The sequence below is a fragment of the Hyaena hyaena genome, unplaced genomic scaffold, assembly GCF_003009895.1.
Source record: "Hyaena hyaena isolate Hyena2069 unplaced genomic scaffold, ASM300989v1 scaffold_448, whole genome shotgun sequence".
In the NCBI taxonomy this organism is placed as follows: Eukaryota; Metazoa; Chordata; class Mammalia; order Carnivora; family Hyaenidae; genus Hyaena; species Hyaena hyaena.
In genome coordinates, this window is record NW_024081082.1 from 1,220,111 (window position 1) to 1,241,809 (window position 21,699).

At 45.5% G+C, this 21,699-nt stretch overlaps 1 protein-coding gene across 3 annotated transcripts in view; it reads right to left on the reverse strand.

Moving 5' to 3' along the window:
* Nucleotides 1-21,699, reverse strand: part of CCDC93 (coiled-coil domain containing 93) — a 90,858-nt gene that overhangs the window by 62,009 nt on the left and 7,150 nt on the right. For all 3 annotated transcript variants that reach the window (XM_039253407.1, XM_039253408.1, XM_039253406.1), the window contains exons 4-6: nt 13,761-13,872; nt 9,164-9,262; nt 8,302-8,358 (exon numbers count right to left, since the gene is read on the reverse strand). In XM_039253407.1, coding sequence (XP_039109338.1) covers nt 8,302-8,358; nt 9,164-9,262; nt 13,761-13,872 — 268 coding nt within the window. The remainder of the gene's footprint in view (nt 1-8,301; nt 8,359-9,163; nt 9,263-13,760; nt 13,873-21,699) is intronic.

Genomic DNA, 21,699 nt, shown 5'->3' on the forward strand with positions numbered 1-21,699 from the left:
TAATAAAATTTTCCAGTCACTGCATATGCAGACCTTTCCACCACCCAGAGCCACAAACTAGTTCAACAATCACAGGTATATGTGTTAACCCAGAATCCTTGAAACAAATTCCTTAAATGGTCAAGGAGATTTCAATTCTTAGACTCTAAAATAGCAGGGGAGTGGATATAAATCCTTCAGCAATACATATCTTCTTTACAAACGTGTTGAGGTTTATCCTCAAAAGTATATAAAAAAATAAAATGCTCTATTAATTTTCATTGACTTGTATAAATGTGGAAGCAAACATAGATCTGTTTTGCATAGGACACACTCTGAAACTATATATATGTGTATACGTGCCTCCTAAACAAAGTACATGGTATGCAGTAGGTGCTCAATTAATGTAGGTCTTTACCGCCACCTGATTTAGCATTTTGCCCCATGTGAATGTCCTCCTTGACTGCCAACCTGGGAGCCGAATAATATCTTAATAAAATACGCCCCGGGCTCTGAGCACAGGCAGGTGGATACTTACGTAAGGAAGGTACTCCAGCTGTTTGTCCCTGGGTCTTTTCTCCTCCACTGCCAGATTCATTACCACTAACCTCTACCTGGACATCACTAGGACAGAGTATCAGGTTGCTCCAGGTAGTGGCATTTTTATTCCACTTAGAATTGCTCCTCCCTTGATATTTCTCGTAACTTTACTACCGTACTTTTTATTATGAGAAGTTTCAAACATACAGAAAAACATCCTTTTGTAAGACATACTACATAATCTTAACAATTTTGTAAAAAAAAAAAAAGGAATAGGATAGGGTCTGGGATGATGATGGCATGGTTTTCTTATAACTTGCTGCTGGAAATAATCCCTAGTTTGCTCCTGGTGTCTACATGAGTAGGAAGCTATAAATAATGTAAAACAGATTTATGGGGAGATGCAAAATATAATGAGCTCACATGACGTCAGTTACTGCCTATGATTTAATTCTCACAGAGCTCTGCTATTCCAGCAGTAGTATATAATTGAGCTTAACTGCTCTCTTCCTTAGTTACCACTGATAGAGTCAATGACCCAAGACAGGAAATTGGATTCTTCTAAAAAAAGGACCGACTCCAAAACAATAGCACACTGAAGCCAACAGCTACAAGCACCTTTTATTCTGCCAAATCGTGACAACGTTGGCCTCTGTGTAATTATTCTGTATACTTAAAAGCACCATGTCATATACAGCTCACCTTTTGCATTTTATAACTACACTAAGAGGCAGAGGCAGGGCAGGTGCTATTACCCTCACGTGACTGCTGAGGAAGCAGAGATTAAATCACCTGTCCGAGGTCTCTAAGACAGTACTCGGTCCCCGGAGTTTTCCACTGCCCTGACTTGCTTCTGGTGGGGACTCCCGCCACCCTCCAGCCATCTCCAATGAGTCTTCTCATGAGGCCGTCATATACCCGAGGCTGCTGCATGGATCATTACCGTGGCGTGCTTAAGTGACGACGACTAAATTTCAGGGCAATGACACAGAGCTATTGCTAAGTCACCCTTTAAAGCAACAGGGAGTCAGAACACTGATGCCTGATGTGGTCTCTGCCGCTAACTAGCTCTGTGACCTTGGGAATTCCCTTCAATGGGCCTGTTTCCATATCTGTAAAATGAGGGTTGGACTAATGGCTCCTGGACAGTCCCTTGTTCTCTGTGTTAAATGACAAATGAGTAGGGTTAAAATATTAAAGTGACTCTTTTGTAAAGCAGAGAACTCTTGTACTGTGAGAGTCACATATTTCTCTACCTTACAGGTTCGGCTGTAAGTCACTGTGTGGAGTAATTCCCAAATCGCTTCCAAATGGCAGGGAAGGGAAGTGGAAGAGCCACAGCACCAGGGCCGTGTCTGCAGCAAAGGGCGGATCGCTGCCCCCTCCAGGTACCAGAAGGTACCTCCTTCATGAAATAACGGGCAGGCAGCAAAACACCACTACCAACTCCTATGGTCAAAAGCTCAAGTGGGGGCCATACCCAGCTCGGTAGGAAGTGATATCCTCCTGACTTGCCTCCATTGACCTGAACTCATGATCTCAGGGCTCAGCAGCCCAGACCAACTCTCACACACACACCTCAGCCCAGGAGCCCCACAACAGGGCTTCCACCTAACGGGGCTCCGCAGAGGTGTCTACCATCGAGGGTAATGTCCTGAAGATCCTGTGGGGAAAAGTTACTATAACTGGGACAAATATTTTCTTTTCATTCTCATGTTAGTAAAATGACAAACAAAGCAAAACCCCTGGGTACCGAGTGAAGGAAATGGGAGACAAGTGGATGGCAACCATTTCTGGAAAGAGGAACATGTCTGCAGGGAGGACAGTCAGCTGGGGAGGTAGAGTTTTCTCCAGACTTTGTTCCTTTTCTGTTCTCTTTCACTTGAGCTCTGCTCTGCTTCTTGAGGACCAACCCACATCCCATCTCAGTGTTGCTTGAATCAAACTATATAGTTGCTGGGTAAGACTAAGGTCACTGCATTAAACAAAGGAGCCAAACACGGCTTCTGCACGTTGGTTCTTAGGTTCATTTCCTCACAGCAGGCTGAGATCAACTGGCTCGAGAGTGTGCCAGTGCCAAACTGAAATTCTCCCACATCCCGTTCTTTAAACATGGCCCAAATAAACAGATTTTTAGCCACTTACAGCTTGTCTATGTTGCATACTCCATAAAACTGCATTTGCTAACCACAGATTGGATAGACCCTGGGGCTGGAAAGAGCCCAAACCACGGCTGCCCTTCAGAGATCTCTGACGTAGAGATTCCCCGTGCTGCTGCTGAGTGAGATCACCAAGGTACACAGGCAATCTCCAGGATCCCCCAGGGGGTTCCTTTGCTCCCTCCCCCTTCTAGATGCAGTCTCAGGGCCTAAAACTCTGGATGGTGGCTTGTGGTGAGGGACTGCCCCCTCCTACAAGCAAACCTGTCAAAGCATCACCCAAATGAAGCTTGTGTGCGCTGCTGCCCCCTTGTGGTCATATCTTTTTCCTCGATGAGACCCCGAATTCCCTTAAATCCTTTCCTGGTGGAAGGTCACTGCTCTTACCTCACCTCCTACAGCGTGGTCTAGCACACAGTGAGTGTGCAATTAATATTACTGAATGAATACATGGACAAGCGAGGTTTTAGTCCTAACCCCATAACTTACTACCTGTCTGACTTGGGGCAAGTTACTTAAGCCTATATGATTTTTCATTTGTAAAAAAGGTGTAAGTAGAGTTATTGTGAGGATTAATTATTTAATAGTATCTGACACACAGTAAGGTCTAAGATATATATTTTTAACCTATGTGTATATATATATTATTAATAAAATATACTAATATTGTTTTACGTATGTTGCCACATTACTATTTTACATGCTGAATGAAAAGACCTTCCTCACAGCATCTCCTGGGGAAGAACACATGGGAGTAGTTATTCCAGATGACGTGGTCTCTTAGGTGATCCAATAAGTTCTGCAAAGCATTTTCTTTCAATTAGACTAGGAGCTCTAAGAGTCTTCCGCCTTCCTCCCCACCCCCCCCCCCCGTCCCCTCTATTCTCAAACAAAATTCTAAACATTCATTACCAAAAAATGTTTAGTGAATATAGTAAACACTTTCTGGAGCTTTGGGTAAAAATTCATGGTAATCGTTACTCAAGGTTAAGAGGGAGTGACAGACCTCACTGCACAGAACAGGTACTTCATGAATATGAAGGCTGACAGCTCAGGAAAGGAGGAAGTAAGCTGCGTCAGCACACTAAGTGAGACAAATGAGCGATTATGGTATGACACGCAAAAGAGACGGTGGTAAGGGGTAACCTTTCTGGGTGGCAACAGTTTTGTTTTCTTATGTGCTTTGAAAGTATTCCCATCAGCAGGCCTTCTACAAAGCAGCTAGCCAAAGGAGGTATGGAGAAGCCAAAAAGTAACACACTTCGAAGGAGAAAGCCGAAGTATTGGGAACAATCCCCAAGGGGAAGAAAAATGAGGCCAAGACAAAGAGAGGGAACCGCAAAGTGATGAGCTCAGAAATTCAAGTTCACAGCAGTCTTTTCTGTCTGACAATCTGCCAAGAGGTACAACAGCCTTAGGCATAAATTTTGACCCAATTCCACTTCATGAAATGTATCCTAAATTAATAAAGATAAAAAAAAATTAGCTATGAGAATGCCTTACATAATGGCCAAAAGAAAAAAAAAAGACATAAACTAATAAATTAGTACCACACAAACACCAGTAAAAATGGCGTGGGGGTATATTTATTGGCATGGAAACATATCCTTGAGCAAAATTATATATTCTTGAGTAATTATATTCTCAAGCAAAACCCAAAACAGAATATACAATATAATGCCATTTTTAGAGAACTATAGTTTTCGCTATGGATGTACATATTTTATATTTAGAATATATATCAGTAGTTATCCCTGGCTGGTGATATTGTGGTGACTTAGTCTTTGTGTTTTTTCCCATTTCTTAATTTTTTATTATTATTATGAAGGTACCATCACAAAATATAAATAAGCTTTTTTAAAACAAAAAACTGTGCACCAAAAAAATGGCTGTGCTACAAAACCAAGGACAAATGCAAATGATTGGAACAGTCCGCTAAGAATGGCTAAGGATAAAAATAAGCTAAATATTTTGAAAAATATTAAAATATTTAATATTTTTTTAAAAAGAGAGTATATGTAAGGATAAGTCAAAGGCTGCTGGTCGAGGGAATATGGTATTATGTTAGATGAGGGAAGAAGACAGCATGAGAGTCTCCACTTGGCAGAGACTGTCTAGCTGGACAAAGGGTCTTCTAAAAGAAAAGTAAATGCCCCTGTAGGGGACCGAAGAGGTGGTGGGAAAGCACCCAGCCACACTAGATGCATCTGAGTTTTTGGGACCTAGATGGATAACATCCCAGAGCCCTGAAATAAGTCAGGAACATTGCTGTAAAACTGGTGCCAGGAGTCATGGGAAGTCAGAGTCCAGGTGAATAGAGGAAGCTGGAGAAGCACCATGCTGGCCGTGTTTGAGGAGTCAGATGTAAAATCAAAATCTGGCTGCCTCTTCCTATTGTGCAAATGTGTAGGGAATTTGTTAACTCTTTTGGCTTCGAATTTCTGATTTATAAAATAAAAATAACCATGGGGGCATCTGGGTGGCTCGGATGGTTGAGCAACTGACTTTGGCTTGGGTCGTGATCTCGTGGTTTGTGGGCTCAAGCCCCACACTGGGCTTAGCACTGACAGTGCAAAGCCTGCTTCAGATTCTCTCCCTCTTTCTCTGCTCCTCCCCCACTCATGCTCTTTCTCTTTCTCTCAAAAATAAACATTTCACAAAATTTTAAAAAAAGAAATAATAACAGGTAACTCCCTGACTGTTGGTGAGGAGTTAATGAGACAATGCTTGTAAGATACCTAATTAGGTGACAAACATATGGAAGGCCCTCAATCAGTACAGGGCAGCTAGGGACATACTTTATAGAAGCTGGGTTTAGAAACTAGGCACCCATTGTTTGACCTTATTTGAATCCTTAATTTATTGTTCACAATTCAAATTTGGGATTCTAGATTCATCAATAAGGAGTAGGTAAGAAAGACTGAGGGGGCATGTGATAGGCAGTGTTGGGAAAAAGGTGGGAGGGGAAGGAAAACACTCATCAGAACCCAAGACCTGCGAAGAGCCATACCCCCTGGTCGTCCAGGAAAGAGTTCATTCCCTACTTTGAGGGAGACATTTCCCCTGGGGAGAGTGACAGCAAGCTGTTCCATTTCTTACTGACTCGCAAGGATAAGCCAGGGACATTCACTGCAGCCCTGGAGCCTTTTGGAAGCTTCTGGAACTGTCGTTTCAGCATGTGTGCTGCCGAAGTGCCCTGGAACTCTCATTTCAAGGCAAGGAAGCAAGGAAGCACTTGCAGAAGTGGTGGGTGGAAGGGATGGAGGTTAACGGCAATGGAGCTCAACTAAGAAACCTATGGAGACAGCTTCCAGAAGTGAGGGACATTTTCAATAGACAGGCGAAGAAGAAAACCAATGGATGGCTCTGGCCATCCACAAAAATTCCTTATCATTCCTGCTACAGATGTACTGACAGTCAGCTGAGGAGCAAGCTCACACATAAAGAAGGAAATAAACTGAGCTACTTGAACTATTATCAAAGAGACTTGCAAAATTTCCCCATTTTCCTTTATCTTGATATCATTTTCTAAGTCGCTGCAAATGGCATTGCATCTAGAGACCCACAGCACGGTAGTTACAAGACAGGGTTAGCATCCTGGTATACAGAAATGCTTATAACAATGTCTGGGTACCATACTGTCATTATCATTATCTCTTTCAATTCTATGCGGTCATATTACCAAGCAGAAGAGGATTTTCTTTACAAATTCCCCTACAACTGAGAAGAAGGGAGAATGTGTCCCTAGAGGCCTGAGATGTTTAGTGGGTGTGAAGATGTCAGGCCCAGCTTCATGGGCAGGATGATGGGCAGCTATGCCGGCCTTTCCTTCCCGGTGAAAAAGCTGAATGAAAACTGTACTGTTTCTCACTCTCCACCCCGGGCTCAGAGTGAGATTTACACAGAAAGATATTCAATAAGCATTTAGGAAATTTTACTTTTATTTACAGTTTTTGGGTAAGTAATGCACAGACATGGTATAAGTCCAGATAGTACAGGCTTTCCGGAGAGGAGAATTTTCCTTCCTCCCTGCCCCTTGCTCCCTCCCCATTCCCTGTATGAGGGGTAAAGCCATCACTTGGTTCTTGTATCCTTCCAGAAATGAAGCATAATTTAAAACAAGAGCAAGCAACAGTGTATCCAACCAACTGATTATTAGTTTTCATGACAAATGCAGTTAGTGGAATCTTTAACAGCCTACAAAAATTCTATACTGGTAAGTTAAAACAAAACCCACAACATTACGCTTAAATATGACTCCAATTCAGTATAAAAATGCACATTAAAAACATCAAAGAAATATGTCTAAGCTCCAAAAGAAGCAATTTCTGTGTTGTGAGATTAAGGTTCTCTCCCTCCGTACCTATCAACCTTTAAAAAAACCAAAAACTTTAAGGATGTTCTAAACTGAACAACTATTTCATAACCAGGAATAAAATTACTCTGATGTCATATGTCATATCGTATCCTCCTATTATTATTGTTTAATACTGCCACCGATTCTGAAGACCGTGTCTGGCTTACAGTAGAAATGCCTTGATGGCATTCTACTCCTTCCGTTTTCAAAACAGAATTGTGAAAAAGATACAAATTACAACTATAAAGGGGCAAAGACTTTCTCGTTTTGTTTTGCTTTGTTTACAGTTTATTTTGGGGAAAGACAGAGACAGTGCAAGTGAGGGAGGGGCATTGAGAGTGAGTGAGAGAGAGAGAGAGAGAGAGAGAGAGAGAGAGAGGGAAAATCCAAGCAGGCTCCACGCCATCAGTGCAGAGCCCAATGTGGGGCTTGAACCCACAGAGCTGTGAGATCATGACCTGAGCTGAAACCAAGAGCCAGACGCTTAACCAACTAGGCCACCCAGGCGCCCCAAGACTTTCTTGTTTTAAAGGAGCACTTCATGTCAAATGATTGTTTTTCTTTTTAGAGTGACCACATTGGAAGACCACGCATTTATTTTTAAAGTAGAAAAAATAGGCAAAACCAACCAACCAACCGCTACACATTATTTTTGGAAAACAGCAAACGTACCCCCAGGCATTGTGGCCTCATTCCCAGCAGATCAGGTAGGAAGGCTGGGGCTGGGGTGGGGTGTGTGGCACTGGTGAGGTTCTGCTGGGCCCTGGCCCCAAATATGCTGAAAAGCTCTCCTCTGGTCCTTACACAAGGGAGCGGGCATGCGGGCGTAGATCCCCTGGCTAAGACACAGTGTGTGTGCTGCCCAGGGCCACCCCGGTGCGTCCACGCACACAGCTCAGGAGTAGCTCATCTCCATAGCCGTGGGGTGCTGATCTCCATTTACCACCTCCAGTCCATCACCTACCCTGTGGAGCTATTCAAAGTTTACACCTGCCACTGGCACAAATGAGGAAAGGCTCTGGAGCTGGGAAGTTTCTCCCGTAAAACTGGAAGTGAGGAAGACACAGGACAGAGGTTGTGGCATTTCCTACCCATGAATGCTGGCGTCCAGATACAGGCACTGGGGCAGGCAGGAGGCAGGTGCCTCCCACACACACACACCTGAGCCCCATCCTGGGCAATCCCAGGAAGACTGGGGCAAGGGTGCTGGGATTTGAATGAACCCATGTCCCTCCCTCACAGAAGAATACATGCAGGGGAACTTACTGAAAGGTCAACAACTGTCTTGATGGCCTTTTCTTTTCTCTTTACGAAGTCGTCATCCTGTAAGACAAAACACGGCGATTAAACAAATCCTGTGCGAAGGCTGGAGCTCAACTGGACTTCTCAGAACCCGTCTTACAAACAGACTTCTCATCACAGCTTTGCCCGCAGAAGCAGATTTTCTAACAGACTGGAACATACTATGCATGGGAAGGAGCCAGGGCCTCTGCAGGTGGCTCTGACCCAGAGCCTCACGGCCGGTGAGAACGAGGGGGCCCACCCACCCAGTGTGCTGGTGAAGATAAGGACTCTCACTCAAGTCCTTATGAGCTCTGAAACCCTGGGCAAGCTGCCGCACCTCTACGCCTCGGTTTCACCGTGTGTAACCAGGGCCACCACCACCTCCATCAGGGAGCGGCTGTGAATTTGAAGAGGAGTAGGCATGTGAGGGGCTGGGGCTTCGTGCAGTAGATAACTCCCTAGCTACCAGTTATTATTACTACAGTGGTGGTAGTGGTGGTGGCTGCTATTAAACTATGATGATAGGAACGCCTTTGGCAATGACCTAGGCGATCTCTCGAAAAGCTTTATATGGCTCTAAAAAATGTACTCGTTCTTATAATTTAATAAAAGTTCTGAATCAAGTCTTAAAGTTGAAAGAAAGAGACAAAATTGCAGGTCATTACACCCAGTGCCCATTTAAAGAGGCAGTTCTTACGAACCAGAAAGCCCCTTTCAAAGCTGACCAGGTAGGGACAGAGACCTCACACGGAGGAGTGGGGGCACCTGAGCTTCCCCTGCTCAGGAGGCTCTAAGTGTGTGCACTGTTCTCAGTGGGACAAGAAAAGAGAAGGGGAATACTGACCTCAGGGAGACTGTAGGTTTTCTGGAATTGGGAAATGGAGTAGGAGCGGATGTAGTCACCCATCTCTTCCTTTGTTTCTATCGCTCGCTTCACCAGCCACTGGGAAAGAAATGTAGGACATGTGAGGACAGGGATGAAACACTGCTTGTGGTCAAGGCCAGCTCAGAGATGGTACGACTCATCAACCCGAATCACCCCTTGACCTGGCCAGGTGATGAGCCACTGTCCACATATGAGAAAAGCAGCCAGCCAGGTGTATGAGGGGCTAGGAGCCAATGGCATCGAGAGCAGAGGGGCTGTGCAGGAGCTTTAAAGCCTTGCTTCAGATCCTCAGTTTTGCTCTGTGCAAAGGCAAGGTAAAAACATCAGTTTCTTTCACCTCACAGAGCTACTGTGGGAGCCAAGGAAATCACTGGGACCAGAATGCTTTGCAACTGAAGCACAGCAAAAATATAGTTATTCCCACAAGCACCCAGTTCTAAAGGCAGATCTTACTATAACTCTCCTGTGCTGCCTGTATCACAGACCACAGAAAAGGAAGAGAGCCTCAGAGAATGTCTAGTACGGCTCCCGGGTTCATGGATGAAAAACTCCCTCAAATACTCAGATTCGAGTACAGGTTTGCTGAGTAGACTTCATGTGAGTGAGGCACTCACAGCATTTGCTCTCTTAATCCACACGTTATACGGCAAGTGGCACTGGCCACGTTGCAGAGAACCCAAAGCTCAGAGAGACTGCAGAATTGGTCCATTCTTGCTCCACAGGTAGCAAGCACCAAGCTGCGAGTCACAGCTCAGAGGCTCTTCTGACACCGGAAGACCAGGCAGAATGTAAAATACGAAGTCGGTTTTTGTTTTTCCTCCCTGGCTCTTCATTCATCCCCTATATGACTGAAGAACATGGCGGAGGGGGATGCCATCTGTCAGTCACCATTCTCTCTCCATAAAGAGCTACCACATCCCCAAAGCAGTCTGTGGACAGTGGTCGTACTTCCCTGAGAGCGCAGCACACTTGGCAAGGCTGAGCTACCTCGGACAGTGGACACATGGCTCGTGCGGGGAGGGACCAGCAAAGGACGTATTTAGGAAGTACTTGCCCAAGACAGGGGTGGCTACAAATAACTATATGAGGGATATTCTTTTGCTGGTAGTACCTTCTGTGTATTTCCATCACTCCACTCCACCCCACCTCCAAACGGCCTCAGGCATGGACTAAAACCCAGAAGCAGGGCAGAAGAGCCCTCAGCACTCAGAGCTTCTCCAGACCCTCTGGCGCACTCCCATCCAGCACCGCGGCCCTGGAGAGAGGCCGACTCCTTGCTCAAGTCAGTTTCTCTCTACTTCCCTTTGGGTGGGGAGACCCAGTTTCTGCACTTTCAAAGTTGTCTCTTTCTCCGATGCTCCTCCATAAATCAGATCTACACTAAGCTGTTAACTTGGCTGGATCCTGGCGAGTGTGATCAGATGAGGAAGGTAAGGGAGACTTAGGATTCAGAGAGTCAATCGCTGCTTTGGAGTTCCTAGAGTGAAGGGCTGTGGAGGGAAGCTCTGGGACAGCCAAGCTCTGCCCCACATCCCTAGCCTTTGAGCAAAACACCTCCCCTCACAGGGTCCACAGGTCTGGCCTGGGAGACGAGGTGACCTGCAAGCACTGGGGCTCGACGTCAGATCCGTTCTCCAGGCCAGCATTCGGAGTGTCACTACGGCTGGGCCAACCAGCGTGATCCAGTGGCGAGCCTCAGGAATCACAGCAGACAACTCGCTGGACGACTGCTCTTTTACTGGTCTCTAGGCACAAACTACACACTGTGGTTACTTTTTCATGATACTTCCACATGTTTAAGGGACGGTCCATTTAAAGGACTGTCCTTGATTCTGAGATTGGGGGTTAAAACGCCTCTCTTTCAGGAAATGTTAGAGAAAGCAAGATAGCTGTCGCTTAGAAAGCTGGTGTTTTATTACAGTATAAATGACATACAACGTTATATTAGTTTCGGGTGTACAACACAGTGATTCAGCAATTCTGTACATTCCTCAATGCTCACCACCACAAGGACAGTCACGGTCTGTCACCACACAATGTCAGGACAATAGTATCGACTGCATTCCCAATGCTGTACTTGTCATGTGCGTGGCTATTTTATAGCTGGAAGTCTTTACCTCTTCATCCCCTTCACTTATTCTGCCCACCCCCCACCTACCTCCCCTATGGCAACCACTGGTTGGTTCTCTGTATTTGAGTCTCTGTTTGTTTTGATAGTTGTCACTTAAAGATGTTCTTGCCTGACAAAATACAGGTGGCAACCACAGGCCAACCTCCATGTGCACTTTCATTAAGAAACCTGGTAACTTCTAACCTAGGTTCTCACATCCAGGCAGAATGCCTTCCAACATTCCATGTACAAAAGGGAACAGTCAGATGCTCAAAATGTCTAAGCTAGGGACAGAAGATCACTCTCCTTTCATCACCTTCTCCTCTCTGGACCAGATTTGTTGCTCTCAAAGTTCTAGCAGAGGGTGAGTAAGGTCTAGTCATTAGAGATTCAGGCTTTGGGGGAAAAGGCAACACCTTCACATTATGGTGGTGGTGGAAGTTCCAGTAATAATCTACACAGGGTCACTAGTTCCTGTTTTCACAAAAGAGGAATCCTCCTGTGTCAGAAGGAGGTTTGGTAGAAAGTAGATCAGAAAGATGAATATGAATTAGGCAGGTAAGGAAAGGAAGGGAAGAGCCTTCCAGCTGGAGGGACAGGCCTTCTGACAGGAGGAAGCATAAGCTGTATGAGGGAATCTGAAAGTCGGAGTCTTGTGCGGGGAGGGACAGTCATTGCACAGTGCAAAGACAAAAGACATCCTCCTGTGTCAGAAAGTCTAATGAACCTACAGATCAAATTCTGAGTTAAAGTTTTCACTGCCAATTTACAAATTTCATGGTATTTGACTGAGAGTCTAATTTAGGGGGGCGTCCCCAACAACAGTGACAAAACCAGAAAGAACTACACGACACTTAGAAAGCACTTACTAAAATGTGTTGGTCCTTCAGCTAAGTGCTTCACACACAGTAATGTACTTAATTCTCATCCTATCAATTTGCTACTAATATTGCTTCTATTTAACAGAGGAGAAGTTAAGCCACTTGCCCAAGGTCACTGCTAAGCAGCAGAGCCAAGATCTGGACTCAGGGAGTCTGTGGGGTGCATGCTCTCAACCCCTGTACTATTATAATTTTTTAAAAAATTGTTTAAATGTTTATTTATGAGAGAGAGAGAGAGAGAGAGAGAGAGAGAGAGAGACAGAGCACAAGTGGGGGGAGGGGCAGAGAGAGAGGGAGACACAGAATCCAAAGCAGGTTCCAGGCTCTGAGCTGTCAGTACCGAGCCCAACGCCGGGCTTGAACCCATCAACTGTGAGATTGTGGCCTGAGCTGATATCAGGCCTTAGCAGACGGAGCCACCCAGACGCCCCGTACAGAGGTGTGGAAGACTTCTGAAGGAGGGACTGCATGAATGGCAGAGTAGGGAAAGTACAAGGTTTAGTGACAAGGAGTTTAGACTGCAATCCTGCTTGTCTGCACAACAGTTCTCTGCCCTTAACTAAATTGGCTACTCGCTCTGAGTCTCACTTTCCTCAGGCTTAAGACTGGGATTATAAAATGCTTCAAACAACTCTATTCGGATCATGTGCAAAGCGCTGTTCATACAGCAGGTCCTTTCCTCTGTTTCTCCTCTTTTCTAAGTGCCTGAAGGGAAGGCTGAGACACAAGACTGCATGAATACGAGGGGCTGTACAGCATAACCCACTTACTCACAGAGCCTTGGGAAAGAGCCAGGGGGGAGATTAGCCTCCCATTAGATGTCTGGTCATCAAATAAAGACTAATTGCCTACGCAGTCCCAGACATTCCACCAGGTGCTGGAAACACCCCAGGGAGCAGGACAGCCATGGTGCCCGCCCCCAAGAAGCTTACAGTCTGACAGGAGGGACAGAGATAACAGACAGATATACATGGTTACAAGCTATAGTAAGGCAGATTCCCACAAAGGCAAGGAAAATGGCCAGTATGAATGGATACAGCAAAGGATCCTGTTCTAGATTAGGGGCTCACGGGTGGCTTTCTTGAGGAGGTTTGGTAGAAAGTAGATCAGAAAGATGAATATGAATTAGGCAGGTAAGGAAGGGAAGGGAAGAGCCTTCCAGCTGGAGGGAAAGGCCTTCTGACAGGAGGAAGCATAAGCTGTATGAGGGAATCTGAAAGTCAGAGGAGTGAGAACAGAAGGAATAAAGAAAAGCAGGAATGAAGTCAGGCTGGACAGGTGGCACAGGACCAGCTATGGGGGGCTGTGGCATTCTACCTTTACCACAAGGGCAATGAGAAGCAATTGGTGGGGGCATTCAGAGACCACAGCCGCTGGGAGTGTGGACCTCGGGTGGAACCCTGGCAGACATCTGAGGCTGATGTCAGGAAGCACCATTGCGTCTTGCTCCACCGACTCTGGTCCACAGCCATTAAGTCCAGGCCCTCAGCCAGATGGCCTGCGCGCCTGACCGTTAGAGGGATTCAGACATTCAGAGGACGGGAAACCACACCCCGGTTCTCACCTGAACGACAGGAAATATGTGAATAAAATCCATGCCTTGGATCTGGTGGGGCTCCAGCTGGTGTGGACACTTCATCCTCGGCAGGACCGAGACGATTTTTTCTGATAGCGCTCTGTTGGGAAAAGCAACAAGCAAAGAGTGAGAACACACTAAGTGACCCTTAAGACAGCTCTCAAGTCTGGGCAGTATTCCAGAAGAATCTAGGGCTTCTCAACGCGGGGCCATGACCGAGCTTCTCCCGACTGACGGCAAAATGAGGAAAATAAGCACAATTCAGATGCATCTGAGGCCACAAAACTGCTTTCATTCTTTATTCTATGATTTTGTTCTTCCTACCTTTTTTATATTAAAACATACCGTTTCTTTATGAAATTATGGTGATGTCTGAGGTAATAATTATTATTTTTTAACATCCTTACATTGTAAAATAAAAAGTTATGAGTGCCCCATGTTCTTTTACATTTCATTTTACTGGCCTACTTTTTCCAAAACTCTGGGAACCATTGGGTTACACATTAAAAGAATTGTTCTCTCTCTCCCTCTCCCACTGCTTTTCCCCTATGGGCACCTGTGCTTTCTCTCTTTCTCTCACTCAAAAAAAAATTTGTTCTAAATATCCTTCAGGGAACAAATAATCACCAGACCCTGTGCCGGGTGCCTAGAATATTAAGACAAAGCATGGGGCCTGATGCTAACACACAAAAAATTTGGAGTTCACCACTCTGGTATAAAAGTATTTTTAAAATAAATAGTCTTTAAATTTTTTTTTTTTTTTTTTGCTACTTTAAAATCAATCCTAGATTTGGGGGAACCATGTCCTTGTTCTTTTTTTCCAGAGAGAAGAACTCATCCTTCTCATCAGGAGCTCCGTGAACTCTCTCCAACACCTTGTTTCTGTCCTGTGAGACATCCAGGAAGTGGGGGAAGAACGGGACTCCCCGAGGCCCGAGAGCATTCTTCGAGCCCAATCAGGAGAGGAGCATCCTGCCTGCTGAAGAGTTTCCACAGCCCCTGCCTGGGCCCAGGAGGGGCAGTTTTAAGGCAGGAATGACAGAGGGGTCTGTGTGCAAGTCCACTTCACCACAGACCTAAGCCTCCTTCTCTACTCGGCTGGTGTCTGGTCTCCAACGGTCTGGCTCCTGCTTCTTTCTTTCTTTCTTTCTTTCTTTCTTTCTTTCTTTCTTTCTTTTTCTTTCTTTCTTTTTTTTTTTTTTTTTTACAAATAGTTTATTGTCAAGTTGGTTTCCATATAACACCCAGTGCTCATCCCCACAAGTGCCCTCCTCCATGCCCATCCCCCCCCACACCCATCAGCCCTCAGTGTGTTCTCAGCATTCAAGAGTCTCTCTTGGTTTGCCTCCCTCCCTCTCCCCCACTATTTTTCCCCTTCTTCTCCCCCATGGTCCTCCGTTAAGTTCCTCCTAATCCTCCTATATGTGCAAACATATGGTATTTGTCTTTCTCTGCCTGACTCACTTCGCTCAGCATAACACCCTCAAGGTCCATCCATGTTGCTACACACGGTTCCTGTTTCTTACACCTTAGTTGGATTTGGTTCAGAGGAGAGAGCAGAGGTTGCTAAGTGGGTCGGCCTGGAGAAGGCAGTCACCAGCCACGGCCTTGTGGGGCCACATGGAGAAATGGGGGCTTCTGGCTCAGCCTACATGGACAAGTTAGGTCAGAGTCCTACTCTAAAACCCTTTAAAAAAAATCTTAGCCAGTTACAGCAGTTACTGTGGCCTTGTCTGCAAGTGAGGACTATTTTCTAATAGATGAAAGCCCTAGTGAACACGGTCCCCAGGTCTTACTAGACGCTTCAAATTCAGCAGGTGCGTCTGTGCACAGTGTTCTGTGTTCAAAGAGATCTCGTACCCTTTACCTCTCTGCAGTGCCATAATCCTTCCCAAGAGACAGACACCCTGAAGACTAACATCTGACAAAGGCCTGGGTGACAGCAATTGTTGTCTTACCTGTGCTGCCCTTAGTAGGGTTTATCCCCTCAGTCTTGGTAAGAACTAAGTAACATCTAGAGCCATAAGTGGCTCCCCAGGGAAAGGTCCCTGGGGAGCACACTACAAAACTTTGTTCACTCCAGGGAAGGAGTTTTACCAGGTGGCACCAAGGGTAGAACTACTAAGAGAAACAGTCACACCCCATGGATCATAATATCAACATCAAGTCTGATAGGTTTAAGAGAAAAAAAAAATATGGAGAGAAGACTGCTACCCTGCTGCACACATTCGCAAAAGGAGGGCACACCTCACTCCCAGGAGGGAAGCCTATGGGAGAACATTTTCACCCTCCACAGAGTGGGTGCGTGTGCAACTTATCCAACAGGTCTGAGACATGGAAGGAAAATGTCACGTGGTCCTCAGCCACTACTGCAGTCCCTCCTTTCTGAGCAGCCTGTGTTCAGGTTACACGTGTCTTTTTTGTCACGAGATATGTGGCTATCCCAGTGGGGAGGCCTCTGGTTGTCCAGCTGTTTCTGGGGCTCAAATGGGCTAGTGGGGTAGGCACGTATTAATGAACCCATTTGGCAGTATATCTAAGGCTCTCTCTATAATACACTTTATCTTTTATTTTAATCTCCATCAGACTCCTATGCCTTTCTTCATTTGCTTGAAACTTGTGAGGGGAAGAGACTGGTGCTTAATGGACACTGCTCCCTGAAGTCCAAGCTTAGCAAATACAGATGATGCTCACTTGGCAACTTGCTCAGGGCAGGTCTTAACTGTTGATGTACACGGGGCCTTCCTTTCCTCTCAGTTACAGTTTGGTTCGGTGGGAGGAAAGCTCCCCCTAGTGGCTACAGTTCTGAGTCTGCACAGGGTTACTGGTCAGTAACAACCATTCAGTAGCTTAAAAAACAAGAGTCTGGGACACCACCCTCCCCGCCCCCCAGTACCATGTAGCCCAAACCTCTAGACTTCAACCTCAGACCAAGCTGTCCCTGGCCACAGCTCAGACTGCCTCCTTTCCCAGTTCATAAAGACCCTAAGGGAAGGACACCGAGGGTCATCTCAGGGTTTACAAGCCTCTTAACCCGCCTCCCAGAAATCACTGCCAAGACCAAGGTCTTACTTGGCAGCTAATGGAAGCAGCTGGAGGCAGAAACACTGCTAGGCCAAGGGAGGGACATGGGGGAGACACAGGCAGGCTAGGGTAGGGAACAAAAGTCAGGAGGACTTCTTAGAACCCACCAGGCCCTCTCCGTTTCTCCCTGGAGGTCAGGGCAGGCCCTCTGAGTTTCTGAAAATCTGGGTAGGTGACCACTGCAGAGGTTCCCAGTCAGGTTTCCGGGTCTAAGATTTTAACAACGCCTACTTGTCACTACAGGTGATTGGTTTGATTCCTTCAGTTTTTAAGAGCGTTCTGTACACGGGTTCCTCCTGCACTGCAAACAGTTTGAAAGGAAATGAATTAAACTGGGGTCTAAACTCCAGCTCCATTGCCTGCCCTGGGACTTTTGGCAACTCACCTGGTCCCTCTGGTCCAATACTCCCATCACAGACGAGGAATAATGCCTGCCTACTTACTCGGACTTGCTGTGAAGTTTAAGTAGTAATGTGCATGCATGAGCGCTCTGCACACAGGTGCCTCCTACCTGTGTGTTGTTGAAATGAACTCAGTTATAAGCCTGAAATCTCATTTACGGACCTCTGAGCATGGGACTCTGCAGTCGGGGGGCTTTAGGACAGGCTAGGAGGATAGAAGGAGGATGTAGATGGAGGGTAGAAGCTCATGAAACCCTCAAAAAAAGATCAACAAGAAGAAAAAGGCCCCAATTGGGCCCATACACAAAACAGCCTGGAAGATAATCATGCCCTCAAGAGGCAAGCGCACTCCTCCAACGGTGCTGCCTGGCTAGCCACCACACGGCTGGGCCGTACTGAACACTGCAAACCTAAGCCAGCAGCAGTCTAAACTGCACCTAATCAGAAACTCTGTGGAGGGGAACCCCAAACACAGGACACATTCCAAAACCAAACAGAAAAGATTTCTGAATAATTCAGTGCCCTGTGACTATGGAATTAATCTTACAGATAAGAGACCCCTCTATTCTGGGGCGCCTGGGTGGCTCAGCCGGTTGGGCGGCTGACTTTGGCTCAAGTCATGATCTCACGGTTCGGTTCGTGGGTTTGAGCCCCGCATCGGGCTCTGTGCTGACCGCTAGCTCAGAGCCTGGAACCTGTTTCGGATTCTGTGTCTTCCTCTTTCTCTGACCCTCCCCTGCTCATGCTCTCTCTCTCTCTCTCAGAAATAAAACGTTAAAAAAATTAAAAAAAAAAAGAGAGACCCACTATTCTGATGCACTCCTGGGACTCTGGTGAGTCTTCAATCATGCAAATCCTAGGCCCCAGTTTCACCTACAATCACAGTTCATGGCTCTGCACTTAAAGCGCTACACCTCAAGTATTTACCAAAGAACAGAATACTGTATGTCCTCAGCCACTTATCCAAACCCTTTGGGGCCATATGTGTTTCAGAATTGAGAAGTTTTTAGATGTTTGCACTTTAGTGTAAAGAAGAGGCATATACTACATATTGCGTAGAGTCCAAGTGAAATCTAGAGCAATACCATACACTTGAAGAAATTATTATTTCTGCGGCAAAACTTACAAATATTCACATAAGTGGGATCAATAAAGACTATAAATAGTCTTAAGTAAGTTCAGGTCATGTTTTGTATCCAAATGAGTTTTGCATCCACACTTAGAAAGAACAAACCTGTTTTCAGTGTTTTTTATTTTTATTTTTTAGATTTGAGAAATATGGGCAAGGGATTAGGAATCCACATAAAACCCACCATGCTCCAATATGTACTAAGAGTGCTGCCAGTGATGGAGAGTGTCATAACTCCCAAGGACACCAAGGTGAAAAGGGGCTAAGAACCACTGTAGAACTCCAAGAGAATTTAGGAAGAAGGGATACATAGAATCTAAGAAATGGTAAAACTGGTGCAGAAAGAATGCAATTGAAATTGAAAGAAGGCAAAAAGAAACCGCAGCATATCAGGGGTGCCACAGGCGTAAAAAGCAATCACTCACACTGGAACAGAAAGAGGCTTCAATCAAGAGTGTCCTCGAGAAGACAGTAAATTTATGCTAGTAAACAGATAAAGACTCTGGGTGATTCTAGCTACACATAAAGCCAAGTGCTTCTTGGTCAAAAATAAAAAATAAAAGGCAATCCGAAACTCAGGAAAAATGAGCTGTATAAACACAGGGCAAGTTACAGAGAGCCCGAAGTTCAGTGACTTGTCACAGAGACCACCTCCACTTGCTCAGGCCAAACACCTCAGAATCATTCTTGAGTCCCCTGTCGCTCACACCCGAATCCAGTCTGTCATGACATCCTGTTGGTTCAGCCTCCAAAGCAGATGCAGAATCCCACCAACTGCTCGCCCCCTGTCCCAGCCGCATCCTCTCCTGTGAGCAGGACCACAGTGTGCTGGGCAGTCTCCCTGCTGCCAACCCCACCCCCTGATCCGGTGTCAGAGCTCCTTCTAAAACCGATTACGAACAGAACACATTACGTCCCTCATCTGCTCTAAACCCTTCAAGAATTTCCCATCTCACTCAGAGTAAACTCAAAGTCTTTCCTCCGACCGACAAAGCTCTGCCCAATCTGGCCCCCATAACCTGTCTGCGCCTCTGCCATTGCTCCCCTGCCCCACCTCGCTGACCTCCACTGCTTCTGCCTGGAGCCTTCACACCACACACGTGGTCCCCTTTGCCTGGAACCCTGCTCTCTCAAGTCTTAGCTCCCGTGTCACCGGCTCAATGAGGCCGCGTGACTTACTGTTACAACTGTCTCCAGACCATGTCCCTCCCCATATACCTTCTCAGCTTTCATTTTTTTCAGAGTGCCTATTACTTCTATAAATAATTCAATGTTTTCATTAAATTAGCTGTTTCTTGTCTCTCTTCCCCCAAAAGACTCTAAGCTCTGTGAGGCCAGGATATTTTTCATGAATATATCCAAAGTTCTCAGAACAACACCTGACCCATAACAGGGACTCAATAGATATTTGGTGAATCGATAAATAAATGAAGAGATTCCTTTTGACCGTAACATTTTGAATATTCTCCATCAGACGCACCATTATGGTCCAGAAGATCACATTTCCTTTTCTTTGACACTATTACAACTCTTAGTTCTTACTGTAAACACTCTTTATAAATTTACTTCTACAATTTACCTGTAGATAAAGCATGGACAATTTAATTGCTATGATGCCCTGAACACTGTAAACATAATGATATGATGGTAGATGGAAGCTGAAAAGCAGCAGCAAAAAGAGATACCAAAATGTTTACCCTACGTAGTTAGGAACCAGGAGAAACTATCTTCTATTAATGAGCCAGGAAACAGAAGCTGATGTAGATTAAAGCTTTACAAGTGATCCCAGGACAACAGATAATAATTACAAGTCTGGATGATGGGAGACAAAGGGGATGTAGCGAGTAGTATAGGTGAGCTAAATTCCTCCTCTTATTAGACTTGAATACAACATATCTAGTTGGAAATGCAGGAGTGACCTCTCTGAAAAATCTAAAACCTGAACAGGCAAAGACGATTCTTTCCAGGGAATAAAATCAGGGTATACAACAGGAACAGAGAGAGATGTCAGCTGTATATTTTGTGCCCTTTGGTAGTATCTGATTTTTTTTTTTCTTCATGGATGTAGCACCTATACAATAAAAACAAAGACACAGGAATAAAAATCTACTTCTGGAGTCAGCCTGACCAGCAGAGAGCAAAGCCACATGCCTAGACTCCATCACACTCACTCCCAATGAAGGACTTTTCACAATAGGTCACTGGCTGTGATGCCACCGTCCCAGAAAGACAGATGCTAGAGGCTCTGCTATTCATGGCTGGGCGCTGATGAGCACAGTGTCACGGAGAACAATACGTCCCCTTTAATGAGGAGCCAAAAGATGTCCTTTGGTCTTATTATTAAGAATTTTGGTGATCCTGTAGGACCGATTTTTTCTTCTGTATGGAAACAGAATTGGGTAATTTATCATGTTTTTCTCTTTTCGTTGGCTGCCAGAAAGCTTAGAGCCCAATCTGTGGCCCACCCTTAGAAAAACAAGGCATTTTGTTGGGGCGCCTGGGTGGCTTAGTCGGTTAAGCGTCCGACTTTCGCTTGGGTCATGATCTTGCGGTTGTGGGTTCGAGCCCCGCGTCGGGCTCTGTGCTGACTGCCAGCTCAGAGCCTGGAGCCTGTTTCAGTCTGTGACTCCCTCTCTCTCTGACCCTCCCCTGCTCATGCTGTCTCTCTCTCTCTCTCCTAGGAATAAATAAAACATTAAAAAAAAAAAAAAAAAAAAAGAAAAACAAGGCATTTTGTGGCCTGTGACAAATGTTGTAGCCTTATCCCCAACTCCATTTCTTTTTCCTTTTGCTTCGCTTCCCTTATTCTCTATCACTTCTTCATATGCGTATTTGTAAACTACTTTTAATCCATTTGGAAGCGTTTTTTCCTGGAGGAGGATAAGGCTTCAGAAAAATGATTAAATAAGTCACAAATACACACTGATCGGAAATCACAAGTCCCTCTCCTGATAAATGAGGGAACTGAGGCTTGTCCTAGGTCCCACAGCTGCCCCCTGGCAGGGCTGGGCAGAACTGGGGATCCTAAGAGGTCTAATGAAATCACCACACCCTTAGTGAGCCATGGAAGACTGGGCGGGACACTTGATCAAATCTCTAGCAAGGGGTCCTATGCTGCCTTCTCTCTCAATGGCAGGCAAAGATCACAGTCAATGGGGAGGGAGAGATTCTCCTTCTTCACGCTATTCAACCTCTATTTAATACGTTCCTTCCAGCTGCCTTTGGAAAGCGATAAACTAAGAAGTCACTGAAAACTATTAGAGAGTATTAGAAAAAGTATTAGAGTTGCTGAACATCACTGATCATCAGGGAA